The 14,533-nt window shown below is 37.3% G+C and overlaps 1 protein-coding gene across 2 annotated transcripts in view; it reads right to left on the reverse strand.

The window, feature by feature from the left end:
- Window positions 1–604: 604 nt before the first annotated feature.
- LOC135470257 (uncharacterized) overlaps window positions 605–14,533 on the reverse strand; it is a 42,241-nt gene continuing 28,312 nt past the window's right edge. Inside the window, exons 13-23 of one of the 2 annotated variants that reach the window (XM_064749081.1) lie at window positions 13,376–13,459; window positions 12,084–12,146; window positions 10,421–10,537; window positions 9,520–9,661; window positions 8,945–9,058; window positions 8,389–8,471; window positions 7,270–7,337; window positions 6,554–6,620; window positions 4,459–4,570; window positions 3,532–3,605; window positions 605–3,064 (exon numbers count right to left, since the gene is read on the reverse strand). In XM_064749081.1, coding sequence (XP_064605151.1) covers window positions 3,035–3,064; window positions 3,532–3,605; window positions 4,459–4,570; window positions 6,554–6,620; window positions 7,270–7,337; window positions 8,389–8,471; window positions 8,945–9,058; window positions 9,520–9,661; window positions 10,421–10,537; window positions 12,084–12,146; window positions 13,376–13,459 — 954 coding nt within the window. In that variant the 3' untranslated portion in view covers window positions 605–3,034. The remainder of the gene's footprint in view (window positions 3,065–3,531; window positions 3,606–4,458; window positions 4,571–6,553; window positions 6,621–7,269; window positions 7,338–8,388; window positions 8,472–8,944; window positions 9,059–9,519; window positions 9,662–10,420; window positions 10,538–12,083; window positions 12,147–13,375; window positions 13,460–14,533) is intronic. The other variant, XM_064749082.1, reaches the window with a different exon arrangement.

Raw genomic sequence — 14,533 nt, forward strand, 5'->3', positions numbered from 1 at the left:
GAAGGGTTTTATGATTTTAACCAAAGGAGTATTGGCATAATGAATCTTGATGGTTTGAAAAATCACAACTCTTGAGAAAGTACATCTAGAGGAGTTATTCAAATCAAAGCAACATGGAGGCTGAAGACGTAATAAAGTTATTGCCACTATTGTTAAAATTTGTCTGTATTACATGAAACAAATTGCACCACAATATTTCAGTGGGCACTTTCACGTCAGTTTGTGTTTACTGCATGTGTATATTTATTTGGTTGTTGTTTAACACAATATTCAAAACCTGTTTATCTTTGTGCTCAGTGTAGACTTCCACCCTTTACCAAGAACCACACTTCGATGTTCCAGCCAAATAAAGAATGGCTAGATTCCAGACTTCTGTTTCATTGATCAGAGCTGATGTCAAGGCCTAAGCCTGCTGAGACCAAGGCATAAGCCAAGTGAGACCAAGTTTTAGTTATTAGCAGAGTGAGGGCAAGGCTTTAGCTGGCTGACCAACACTTTCGCTGCATGAGGCCAAGGTATTAGCTGCATGAGGCCAAGGTTTTAGCTGGATGAGAACAAGGTACAGATGTGACCAATGCCAACCAGTTCAGATTTAGATCTTGGCTTTTATTATGAGCATTGTACATGTACAATCAAAGGCTGTAATGCTGGAGAGACCACAATTGTGGCACTTTCACAAAAGTATGAAGGATACATATCCTGTACCTTGTAAAGTATTGGATACCTACATAAACATTTAACACCCAGGAAGTGTTCAAATACATATACATGTAGATGTATCAATAAATAAGAAATAGTTTCTTAATGAAACCACAAATCACAACTACTGTAATTCAAATAAATAAAATAAATAAGTAATTCTTGCATACACAAACAGTCAAGCTTTTATAGTGATCAACTGCAGACAAAAATCTGGTGTCCACACAATACTGATGAATACTAAACACATTAACACTTGTATAGAAATGTACATAAATGTTGTCAACTGCTTATCATGAAACATCTGCATAATAGTAACTTGTAGAAAAACTTTCACAAAGGACAATTTACCAGACGAATTACCATTATCACAAAAAATAGTCAACAGACAAATCATCAACTGCTTATCATGAAATATCTGCATAATAGTAACTTGTAGAAAAACTTTCATGAAGGACAATTTACCAGACAAATTATCATTATCACAAAAAATAGTCAACAGACAAATCATCAAGGTTTGTATACAAAACAGTCAACTGAAAAATTTATTTCCATAGTCAAACTGGAATATCAATTCTAATATAAAAACTGACAAACTCAAATTTGTACAAAACCATGGGCAGATTTACCATGTGTACAAAACATTTAGTACAATGAGTACAGTCAGTGGATGATTTTCCCTTTTGAACACAAAACGTGGACTAGCAACCCATTAGTGGAAAAGACCAGACTGACAATTATCACAGTCAGCAACACTCTAAATACTGGGTCCTACTTACAAAAAAACTATAAACTGACAAAATATCTTTTGCAGATTACAATGTACTGATAAGTTATCACTCATGGATCCAGTCAATTTACCACCTGTATCAAAACAGCCACTACCACCTGCATCAAAACAGCCACTACCATGTACAAGCATGAAAACAGCCACTACCACCCGCATGAAAACAGCCACTACCACCTGCATGAAAACAGCTACTACCACTTGTACAAGACAGCTAGAGTTTTAAGTCAGGTATTGGGTGAAAAGGCTGTTTACCTACACGTAGGTTACCTCCAAGTCTTCTCCATGAAATATTACTGAGTTGTATTAAACACTAGTGTATTAAATTAATTAATTAGTCCAGCCAGAACCAAGCAGGGCTGGATCTCAATGCGGAGTTAAAGGACTTCCAGCACAAGCTACCTGGTAGGCAAAAGCCCTTTTTACACTATGAACAGCTATTAAACTAACCGCATTACATTACACAGTGATCTCCCTTGGTGTTAGAATATGTAACTGAGAAAACTGCTGCGACAGTTTCGCAACATAACTGAGCTGGGGATTGTTTCTCAAAAGTGTCTTAACTTTACGACAGCATGAAGGATTTACGATGGACTTCTTTTCACTATCAGCAACTTAGCTTTGGACAACTGAAACTCTTCAATGAAAAAAGGTAAAAAATGTACCTGCACTGATGTTTTGTTTTGAGGCTGACATGCGCATGAATACTTCTCTGGTCGATTTTCTGCAGCAGCTACTGAAACGTACATAAGGTTTACAGGTGCTTATTGTGGCGCCTGGGGGCCAAACTTGCTGACATATCTGCAGGTTTTTCATTGTTACGACCGACCTACGATATTTCATCATGGGCACAAAATTTGCCACCTGTAGAGGACATAAATTGATTTTCTCCTGTGATGTCACAGTGCATGCGTACTTCATATATGTTTTATCAGAACGCATACTCCGATAATTGTGACGATTGATAATAAACGAAAGAACAACTGAGTTCACAGGTTTGGACCGTCTTGATACAAACGGGAAGGAGTTTTACGAGTTCCCCATTATGTCATAGCAAAAACACTAGCAGCTAGAAAGCAGGGACATAGTACAAACGTGTTGGAATGAAAATATGAAAGTGAACTGCGTGGAGGTGGGTAAATCACCACAAAATGATGACAACAGATTAAGGCATCATCAATTCAGAATGACTGACAATCACTTATACAGTATAACGTCAACTGTACAGAACAAGTAAACAACATACAACATCGCTTATTTTAACTGCTCCCACCTAATTCATAAAATGACATTTGAACAAAATTTCAGCTGAACACAGCATGGACATACTTCTTTTACATCATATACATTATAAAATACAAACAAGAAATAAGATATTTTAAACATTAAAAAATTCACCTGGATTTGTTATTAATACTTTAGGTAATAAGAGTATCAACCATTGCTTTTGCTGGTTTTATCACAACAAACCCAGGTTTTATGCTTTTCGTCACAATAAATATGACACATCTTCACTTTTGTGACAGATAAGAACTTTCATATTCTAAATTATGAGACAGCACCCTTGGAATTGAAGGACTGAAAGAGATAAATAACATTATTAATAAAATCATTACAAGAGGAATATCTTCTCTCAAAAGTTTCAAAGATAATTGAACTTCTGTTTACGCAGCCATATGTAATACTTGTCAGCCTACTCTCACTATGTTGATTGTTGCTTTAAGTCAGGAGGTTTGTCAGCTGCAGGACAAAGAGCTATGCCCAGTTTTCATCACCATGAAACATACTTTAGTACACAACTCAATTTTAAAAGTATTTAATTCAATTCAAGACAGCTTTAACTAAATACTAGTAGGTGAAGTTATTTTTAGATAGTTTTTCAGTGCTGCGTCTTTTGAGGACCTATTGTTGTTTGTTCTGTGTTTTTTTCTCTTTAAAGCCAAAGAACATCCTTTTGATGGGCTGACTTTTGAGTAACAACCTTCAAGTGTCATGATGGCTATTAACACATATAGACTTAAGTATATAGTGACAAGATTTCTTACCCATTCTTGTTGGACAGAACCAAAGTCTGACAATCCTGATTTCGGCACCTCAGGCTGACTTCTGCTCTGATAACCTGCATGGAATGAAATGTTAATAGGAACCATTATTATCCTTAATCCAATATTATCACTAATTATCCGTCCAATAGTTTTTCCAGAATTTTTGTCATTTGCATGTCTTTTGTCATACTCAACAATTTTTCAGTCAAATGGCCATGAGGAGACATTAGGTGTGTGTATACGTACTGTGTCTACTTGTAGCAGGGATAGACCATGCCACCAAAGTACTGCCGCCACTGAAGTACCATGCCGAGACACCAGACAAGACATCCCACCCAGTCACATTATACTAACACTGGGCCAACCAGTCCTGTTTCCTTGCTCTAACCTCTCAGCGCTGAGCGCCAAGTGAGGCAGCAACAGGTACCATGTTTGAAGTCTTTGATATGACCCTACCTGGGATTTAATCCTGGGTTTCCAGACTTCGAAGTGGATGCTCCAGCCATTAGGCCGCTGGAGCGGTCACTCTTAGGCCTGACTAATGAGACCTTTATATACGTATAGAGTTACTACAGTTCTAATATCCATGTGTTGAACAAAAGGTGTATGCTGATATACCAACATTTTCAGCACAAAGGTACTGACATAAGCAAAAATACTCATTCTTTTCATACAAACAAGTGTTTTACATTACAGAAATGATGTAGTTTCACTGTACTCTGAAATACATTTGATTGAGTAATAATACAAATGTACTTGTGATTTCAAGCAACCCATCCCCTTTGCACAACTATGCATTTTGCACAACCATACAATGTATTTAAGCACTAGGCAGAAATACAGGTTGGTATTTTTAACACGTGTTTCTTTAGCTCTCAATCAACAAACATCATTCTCTGCAAAAAAAAAAAATTACTTCTGCAGTACCTGTGTTTTTGAGTTTGGATTTATGTTTCTCAAGCTGGTTGAGCACCTGTAGACATTCTATGTATGTGGAGCGACAGCTTCGGTCTCCACAAGGCACAGGGAATCTCGAGTCCTGCAACACAGAAATGTTGTATAAAGCGTTCAAACACACAGAGTCTTCAATATTGGCATTGTTTTGATGATGTTTTATACCACTTTCCTTCCTCACACAGTAGCTTGTAAATCTTCAGATTGATTTTATGCCTTACACAAGAAGATATCAATTTTTCATTAATTTGATTGGGGTTTTAGGTCATACTCAAGAATATTTCACTTGTATACCCACGATTATACACAAATACTAGTATCGTATATGATGGCAGTTACACATATTTTCAATGAAACTTGAGTAAACTACCAGCCTTTTCCAGTAACTGACAAACAGTTACTTTACATACTCCAACAAAGCAAGCTTAGTATGTAGATGAACAGAGATCTCCACCAAACTTCATGTAAGAAGACGTGAATGGCCCCATAAGTCTGTATTGCTTCCACATCTCTGAGAATAGCAGAGAACACTAAAGGCCTTCGCCCAGCTAGAGGCCAACAGATTCGCTCGACCCATATAGACTTTAAACTTTCATTTAATAAAGGGAGAATATAATGCTAAACTTTGTGTGCACAAGCAGGTCACAGCCTTTAGGTCATAATCACCAAATGAGATCAGGGAATTGATATGACCTACTTGTGTACACTTAGCTTAACATAGTCTCCCCTGAATACTAGTAGGTGAATATATGGCCTACCAGCAAAACACCCCAGCAAATGTAAATATGTCATCTTATTGTGATTTTTCTATTTTTTCAGACAGATATTACATTCTTAATGTCCATTGTGTATACTAACAGCAAGGCTCATTATCCACACAGAGATTGAAAAGGGTCATATTATGTGAAACCTTTCATGGCATCGAAGCTTGTACTGATGACTTAGCCTTAGTTTGAAGGCTCATAACTCAAGCCTGTAGGTAACTGTTTTCAATGTTCCAATGTTCACTAATCAGCACTGAGTGAGAAAAACATTCTTTTTTATGGCAAATGATTCTGGAACATTTCTACCCTGTGAAATCAGTGAAATCATCTTGCTCGTTGCCGATTTTACCGAAGTTTGTATAAACAACCAAAACCAGTCGGTCTTATGTTAACCTGAGCAATTGAACTGAAGCCAGATCTCGAAGTCGCTCGCTGATACTGAGTTGTTGTTTACTAGATCAAATATAAAAATCTATGTTCAGACCATATCCTGATGTTCATCTAAGTCAGATCATACTTCCATATATAGAGAAGCGAAGTGAAATGTGACACGAGTTCAATTCATACATTTAATAGCGAAGCGACAATTCTGACTTTTCCTGAGGTCTGCCCCTCACATTTAAACCATCCTGGTCATAAGAAGGTCAACAACATAAAGGTGCACACAATGCTTTTCTCTGACAGACAGGCCATGTGACTTGCAAATTCCCGTTTACAGCAATGCTCCAATATTACAAATCTCGCGTGATAATGTGTAAAAAGCTGATAGTGCACCTAGCTCGTCAAGAAGCAGGTGCAACTTCAGGCCTAGTTAGTGACAATTTACTAAAACCCTAACAGAGTGACTGACTGACTGATTGGCGTTGAATGAAGTGTCCAAGAATCTTTCACTTACATGAAAGCTGTTTTATGGGTGGAGAAAAGCGGATTGCCCGATAAAAACCACAAACCTATTTCAGGTAACTCAGAAATCTCCTCCCTTAAACTGGCATGGGAACTGATGGCCAGAAAAAGTCTGAAAATTCCAAAGAAAGTCTGAAAGTCCTCCCCCCACCTCCAAATTACATTAGCAATCACCTGTTCCACCAAAATCAGCTGCTTTAGCTTTCAGCTAATTGGAGGAAAAATAGTGTGAGGTGGATTTGAAAACAAGGCCTCACTGGTCAAAGGCCTGACAGTCAGCAAACCAATGCTTTATTACCATCTGAGCCAGCCAAACGTCGCTAACTGAGCACCACTAGTAGATATGACTTTATCTGGATTGACAGCCTGGCCAGAAATTTATGAAAAAAAAAGTCACTTACTGTGCAAGGTCCATCAAATCCACTGTTACCCACACAGTTGGAGATCAGCTTAAACTGGTACGCATTCCTGGAAATCAATTGCCAATTCAATGTAATCACTTATGTAGAACACAGGATGATGAATTTGCTTCATTGGTCAATTAAACTACTTCACAAATTAATACACTGTTGTTGCGGTTCAATGCTTGAGTTTTCTTTGCTGAGCACTAATAAACCCTTTTAGGACAAGATGCTACTTTAAGCGATTGTTGAGATTTAGTCTGTACTGTATTCTCCCATGAGGTGTCATGTCTGATGTCTTCAGAACAATGCTTTAGTGAAGCATAATTATTCCTATTATACATGTAGTATCTGGGAAGGTCCTCCTTCAACAAGACATTGACAAGGCCAAAAATAATTCCAAATACATAAAGAAAGCCAAGTCTACATTTCAAATCTCAAGGCGCTCAAGTATTTACACACTTTCTATGTAAATGTATGTTTAAAATCTTCAGTTCCCAAAGCTCAAGTCTTTCTTTCAGTCAAAGAACAAGCAACGAGTAGCATGATAAGTGTAAAGATTGGTTAATGAAGGCATGCTCACTCAAAAGTACAAAATTTATGTTTTCGATGATGACAAACATAAATGTAAACTTTTGAATTCAAATTTGAATTAATACCAAATGAGCTGGTCAATTTTTGATTAATTAACTACTGGGTGCATGAATGTGACGTACTTTGCATGTTCATTACAGTGTCCAAAATCCTTCACTGTTCGCTCATAATTCATTAGCATTGCAAGAATCTGAAAAAGAGAAAATTATTATCAAACTTCTTGAAGAAAACTCCACTGTTCTTGCTAGAGTCAATTGGGCTATCAACCCCCTTAGACTGACTTAGATAAGGTGGATTAGTCAAATATTTATTTATTTATTTACTCATCTGCTTAGTGTTTTACACTGTACTCAAAAACATTTCACTCATACAATGGCAGCCAGCATTTTGGTGGGAAGAAACACAGCAGAGCATACACAGTGTCCAGAATATGTATAAAGCTGATTTTATTATCGGGAAACGATCAACAATGAGCCGTTTTTTAAGTAACATGCTTTAGTAATAGCAGACACCATAAATTATAGCAAAGTTTTTAAGCATGGATCAAACCAGAGCGCCTGGTATAAACCATCAATCTTTGGCAAGTTTGACAACTTTGCAAATGGCCACACCAGCATCACAAATTCAAAAACAAACTCTGGGTTTGAACTTGCACTTTGTGTGTCCTAGTGATTGAAAGGCAAGTGTCTCTAGTACTTTCGTGAATTTCCCGAACATACTTTCTACAATCTGTACCTAAGAGGTTCTCCTCAATGACTTGCTGAGGCAGCTTGACAAAAAAATAAGCACCTCAAGCAAAAAGCTCATTTGATGAATGATATAATATTGCAGTTTGCAGCAAATACATATATATATATATATACATATATATATATATATATTTATATATATATATATATACATATATGTATGCTTGAGGTTTTTACTTGGTTCTTTTTCATATTACAACAGAGTCGTTAGGTGTGTGAACATATACTGTGTCTTCTCATGGCTAAGTCAGTCCTTGCACTGCCCTCACTGAAGTATCATGCAGACGACAACAGACATGACACACTACCCAGTCACATTATACTGACACCATGCCAACCAGTTATGTTTCCTTGCTCTGACTTTTCAGTGCTGAGCACCAAGCGAGGCAGGAACAGGTACCCTTTTTAAAGTTTTTGGGACAATTTGACCCGGGTCTGGTCGTGAGGTCTCCTGACTTCGAAGCAACTATGATGTGATTGTTTACTTCTAACCTGATATGCTGCTGGAACCATTTTATCAAAAGTAACATCCTTGCTGTCATAGTCAATGTAATCCAAACGCCCTGCCTGAAACACTGGGTAAACAGATGCAGTATGAAACTACCAATGATGTGGAATTAACAAAAACAAAACAATCAAAATGTTTGCAATGCTGGTGAAACTGAAGGGTTAATTTCCATCAGCAATAAAAAGTGCTACACAATGTTAATTAGCACAATTAAGTCATCATTTAACTCTGAGGCACATTAACCTTTGAGCAAGGTGGAATTCCACTGACTTGCAAAACTGTCAACATGAATGATATAAACTGAACATTCTACAATTAAAATTCAATAGATGTGTCTGTCATGAAATGTGGAAATTAAGTTGAGAATCTGCTCAGAATGTTGTCTAGAAGGCAAGATGATTTCCAACTAGAAAATTTTCAGCACCAAAGGTAATGCTTTATGACATGTACTTGAGAAACTTTAGGTCAATTATTATTATCATTATTTTTGGTATTATTATTATCAAAACTATTCAGTCTCAAACCAGACTGTCATCTTACCAATGTTCCACGGTGCCATATCCTCATACAATGGCAGCTGTAAAAATTTGTCATAAAAGTCTGATTTAATCTCATGTAAAATTCCCATCCTCAACAGGGCTATCAGAGATATAGCTGTAAACAAAAAGATGTCCCAAATAAACAGTAAAATCAGTCAATTCGGTAAAAGGATATATAACAAATTCACAAAGAGAATAAATATTTTGCCAATGTCAGAGAAGGGTTTTAAAAAAAAAATATGGACTTTCCTAGCAACTTTTTTTCTTCTTGAAGGTATGTTTATATACTTGGAAAGTTTGATAAACAAGAAAAAGCATACAAATATCAATATATATCAATATCAAAGATACTGGATGAAAATGAAGTTTTGAAGAAGCAAGCAACCTGACACAGATGAACAAAATAAATGAAAAGCAATCCCCCGAAAAAGCATGAGACAAGAAATTCAACTTAAATCCACCAAGTCTGAACAAAGGCTTTGGGTTTGGAAAAGAAACTCGGAGTTTCCAAGTCTCCAAAAAAATGGAGGGATAGAACTGAAAGGTGTAATATAGATAGTTCCACAGAGGACTCACCATGTAAATTTCCGTATGGAATTTTAAAGCCATCTTGTTCTCGTATCAGGAACACATCATAGCTGGTTTTGTTTCGAGCCACGCAGTGTTGCTGGTATTTCCTTGAGTGCCCATCTAAACTGTAGTCAAAGTGATGATCAACCTATTCAAAACAAAATACACAATTTCACTGATAAATTTACTTTTCACGATCACTTGTTTTCAGTAGAAATGCTCTCGCCAATATTATAGATGTGGCTGGGATTTTGTGCCAGAACCACCAGAGCCCAGAACAAATACAGCTATAATTTTGAGGTCAAAGGGACCGAAAACTCAAACACGATCTGTAACATGTCTCAGTGAAACCATAGACCGATTTTTCAATTCTGAAATACCAACTCAAAAAAAGACATCCACAGAAGTGTTGAAGTGCAAAACATGACCGAAGGATCCATAAGTTTGTTCAAAGTGGATAAAATGACACAAACGTCAAACTTGATTTGTAACCTGTCATGCTGAAGTTTGTATATATTTTCAATCGAATATGGTTGTGGGTTTCCCCCAAGCTTGATAAATCAATCGAATATGACAAACTGTCCAAAAAATTTGTCACAGTCTGACTTATGATGTGTAAACCTAGAGTCCTCTCTAGTACTTTATTTATTTGATTGGTGTTTTACACCATACTCACGAATATTTCACTTTTACAATGTCACCCAGCATTATGGAGGGAGGAAACCCACGTCCATCCGCAAGTTGCTGACAGACTGGCTGTATGTTAAGTCACTAATGGTTATGTTAGATTTGTAGTTAACCAAACTTCACAAAAAGCTCTTTTATACGTGGCTCTATATCAACCAGAATATAGGAAAAATTGCTACACTTAAGCATACATGTAAGTTTGTTACAGTTATGCCAGTACCTGTACGCTTAAATTCTTGACATCCACTCGTACCAATCTCCATGGCAGGCTACTGGCCACAGTCGGAAGGGAGACAACTTCAGCTGATATTGTAACATTGACATTAGCCTGAGCACTCTGCAAATATGGATGACATCAGAATTCAAAGAAACATTTTCTGCTATAATAAAACTAATTCCCTTTTCACTGATATATCCTAATTCCCAAAAGAGCTGAACATTTGTTCAAAAACTGTCTTAAAACTTAATACCAGATTTCACTTTATGCCAAGTCTTCAGTTTCGTACTTGGCCAAAAAATAACTATGTAAAAGTATATTAAAGGATACGTGAAAAGGAACTCTAAAACAAAGATTGTGTTTCTAAGCCAAATGAAGAAAATTACGCCCAAGAGTTTTTTTTTAATTTTTCATTTTTTTGGTGTTTTTATACCTGTTAATACCCCTCTATATTATGCATATTTTCCGACAATGCTTGGATTTTTTTCGGAAATTACCTTATCATTAATCGTGCTCAGAGCACGGCGAAAACCTCGAAGTACCCCGAGCCCCTGTGGTCTGTGGTCGCTAAAGTGATGAGCCCTAGTATACATAACTGATCAGTCGACGCCAATTTGCTTTTTGCAGAGATTTTATTAGCACACAACACATTCATTCACAGGTATTTCTCTACATCCAGATATGGTTTGTTACATCATTGCCAGCCATTCCAAATGCGATGGTGTCAGGCTTCAACTTCTTCAGATTTCCATGTGATATTTCAAAAAGAATGGACGAGGAAAATCGTTTATTTATTTATTTCTTTGATTGGTGTTTTACGCTGAACTCAGAATATTTTAGTTATATGACGCTGGCCAGCATTATGGTGGGAGGAAACCTTCCCACATATGACCGCAGAGGAAGCTGGAGCTGGAGCTGAACTCACAGCGACCGCACTGGTGAGAGACTCCTGGGTTATTACGCTGCGCTAGCTCGCTGACCAAATGAGCCAAAAGAAGAAAAACGGTAGAATTTGGTAATCAAAAATCAGAAAATCTACTCCACTACCATAGAGCTACTGTTGACCTTGTGACTACACTGCATCCATGTGAGGCTTCTATATGTGCACAACACAGACCGCAGCAGACAATCCCTATACTTTTACAAGATAGGCAGACGGTCAAACTTCAATGTGTTTTTTTAACTGGAACTAGTTAGAACAGTATGTTTTAAAACACAGTTTACATACTAACATAGCCAAAATATTGTGCCAAGGGAAGATATGAGATGAAATAAAGGCGTTGGGGTTCTCCTTTAAACAATTTAAGTGTGCCTGAACCACTGTAGAATCGCTTAACATGTAATTCACCTTAATTTCACAAGTATTTGACAATATTGTTAAAGACATAATATGGTGGCATTTCACATGCTTTTCAAAATAAAAAAAACATAGTACCAGACTACAAAGCCATCACAGTATTTCCAAAAATGTACCTCTGTCTGAGGCTGGTCCAGTTGTTTGCACTGGAAGCTAAAATGTTGATCATAAATGTATCTTCATTTGACATCCAAAAGTTAATGGGCAACTTTTGAGGCCTTCAAATATTTCATACATGACTGAAATATTATTTAGTCAGATACAACTGAATTAAATTGCTTGTAGAAACCCATTAGGATGTATACATACCTCTCTCAGGAACTTTAACTCTGCACCTTCATAAATGGTTAAAGGATGATTTGCCCCCATAAACTGATGTTGAGAATGGAAAGATATTTAATAATTACTATGGTGAGAAATGCACTCTAGAATTTTTTCATGTAGATGACTGTAACCAGGTTTAAACAAAAACAGGAAATCAGTGACAGGAGTAAATCACTACTGAACCGCCAGATGCCTGACAAATCTACTGGCAACCAAACTACATGTAGCACGAGCTGGAGTCAACTCTGTAACCTCATTGGTTATTAAAGGATGATGCATGGGCTTTAGCGGGAATGCTGTAGCCAAAATCACAAGTGAGGTCCCAGGGAAGGAAGGACTAGTTTTCAAGACGATTCTTCAAAACTCAAAACTGTTAAAAACTTAAACTAAATTCTTTCTTCTAAGCTGATTTGTAAAACCATCGTGGTGGAATAGAAGGAGGAACAACTTGTCCAGTCATCTCAGCGAGTCAGAGCCTTTGTACTCTGAATGAAACCTTCTGAGACCACAGAGCCTTTGATACCATACTTCAGAGCATGTGCATGAATCGGGTATCTGCCTCAAAAAGAATCCCATCATGCGCACTTACTTTGAGTAAGTTCACTTTTTTGTTAACATTAATTTCTAAATTTCTCAAAAACCTCGGTTGGTCAACACAGGTGTGAATGCGCACTTACTTTTACCACAAGCCAGACAAATGCTTGGGGTTAATTTCGTATTTAACAAGTTTTCAGTCATACATGTATAACGACGAGGAGTCATTAAGCATGTGCACATATATATATATATGTGTACATATATTGTGGCTGGGAGAGCCTATGCTGCCAAAGTGCTGTCACCACTAAGTATGCCAAAGGCACCGGACATGATAACCAACCCAGTCACATTATACTGATATTGGGAAAACTAGTCCTGTTTCCTTGCTCTAACCTCTCAGTGCAGAGAGCCAAGCCACGCAGCAATAAGTACCATTTTTTTAAAGTCTTTGGTATGACCCGGCCCAGGTCCCACAAGTGATCCACAAGGCAGACAAGTTACAACGCAGAGCTCAAGTCCTTCTGTGTTGGTATTATACACAGAAAACTTTGGAAAACCCGAGGTGTTCATCGTTTTTCTACTTCCCTGGTAAAACTACCATGTGCAACTGAATGCTACATAACTACATAACAACAAACCACTTAACTGCACTTTTTGACAATAAATAATCTGTTCATGGCAATCATTTAGAGAGGGATCAAATTAAATAACGGTTTCAAAAAAAATCATAACCTAACTACCTTTTTCTTGTAATCACTGGGGCTGTTCTCAAACAGGTAATAATCCTCTGATGGGAAAAATGTCGTCATCGCTAAGGAAAAGATCTGGAAAACCAACAGCAATAAAAATATAAAACATGCAACTTACAAGGATAACTCATACAACTGGATTTGCAGTAACAGCTGTCTCACAATTCAGCAGAATTCAATAAACTGGTACTGACACTCTCTTGGGTTTTGTTGACCAGACTTTCTTCTCTATTTACATAATGTTAACTTCAAATGCTCTTTTAAACGAAATAATACAATGCGCTTGATCGCAGTATCCTTTTGTCTTTCTTCTGGAAAGCAAGCTAGCATTTTTTGTGAGATTTTAAAGTTGTGTTTTGATATGACAAACAAGGTGTGTCAATTCAACTCTGTCAAAGTGGATTGTCACTGTTGCACAACTGGTTGTGCGCACAGATTTTCAGACAGTGCTCTAGGTCTGTTGAGCTGAAATACTGAACTATTACAACCAAGATGGAGACATGGCCAATTAAAAATTGTCTGTTCATATTCATGGGTCTGAGCTGTCAATTTTAGGCAGGTACACTCATGCATCATCACTGGTAACTCCACACCAACCTCAAACTTGTCGAAATTGGACAAATTTCAACTCAATCGCCCACAGTGTGAGGAAAACATACAGGGGATATCAGTGCCACCATTGGTCAAGTTAGACCTTTCTAGTTCCTGTGATGCACATGGAGTTATTTAGGCTCAATCTCACGACTAATGTCCTTTTGCTGACCCACAATAAACATTCAAAACAAGGCCTAATATTGCTGTGGAGGGAAACATCGAGAAAATGGTTTGATGTTTATGTTTGGGATTCTTTCTAACAAGGTATGCCAAAGACCAAAAAAATAATACGATATATAAGATAATATGTAAGAATACATACAGGGAAACTCAGAGCACAACTAACTGGAGTCTTGCCTTCTGTCAGGTTAAAGCATAGCAAGGTGGTATGGCTACACTATTAAAGCTCTTGAGAATTGTGCCACTGCTGGCAATGATGTAAAGCCAAACCAGAAACTTCCACTGAGGTTGGGATTACTAGTTTCCAGAACCGTGAGGAGTATGCATTCAAACGTGGCAGCTGCAGTTGGAATTTTTCAAATTTCAACCAGTTTG

The sequence above is a fragment of the Liolophura sinensis genome, chromosome 7 (genome assembly GCF_032854445.1).
Source record: "Liolophura sinensis isolate JHLJ2023 chromosome 7, CUHK_Ljap_v2, whole genome shotgun sequence".
NCBI classification, from domain to species: Eukaryota; Metazoa; Mollusca; class Polyplacophora; order Chitonida; family Chitonidae; genus Liolophura; species Liolophura sinensis.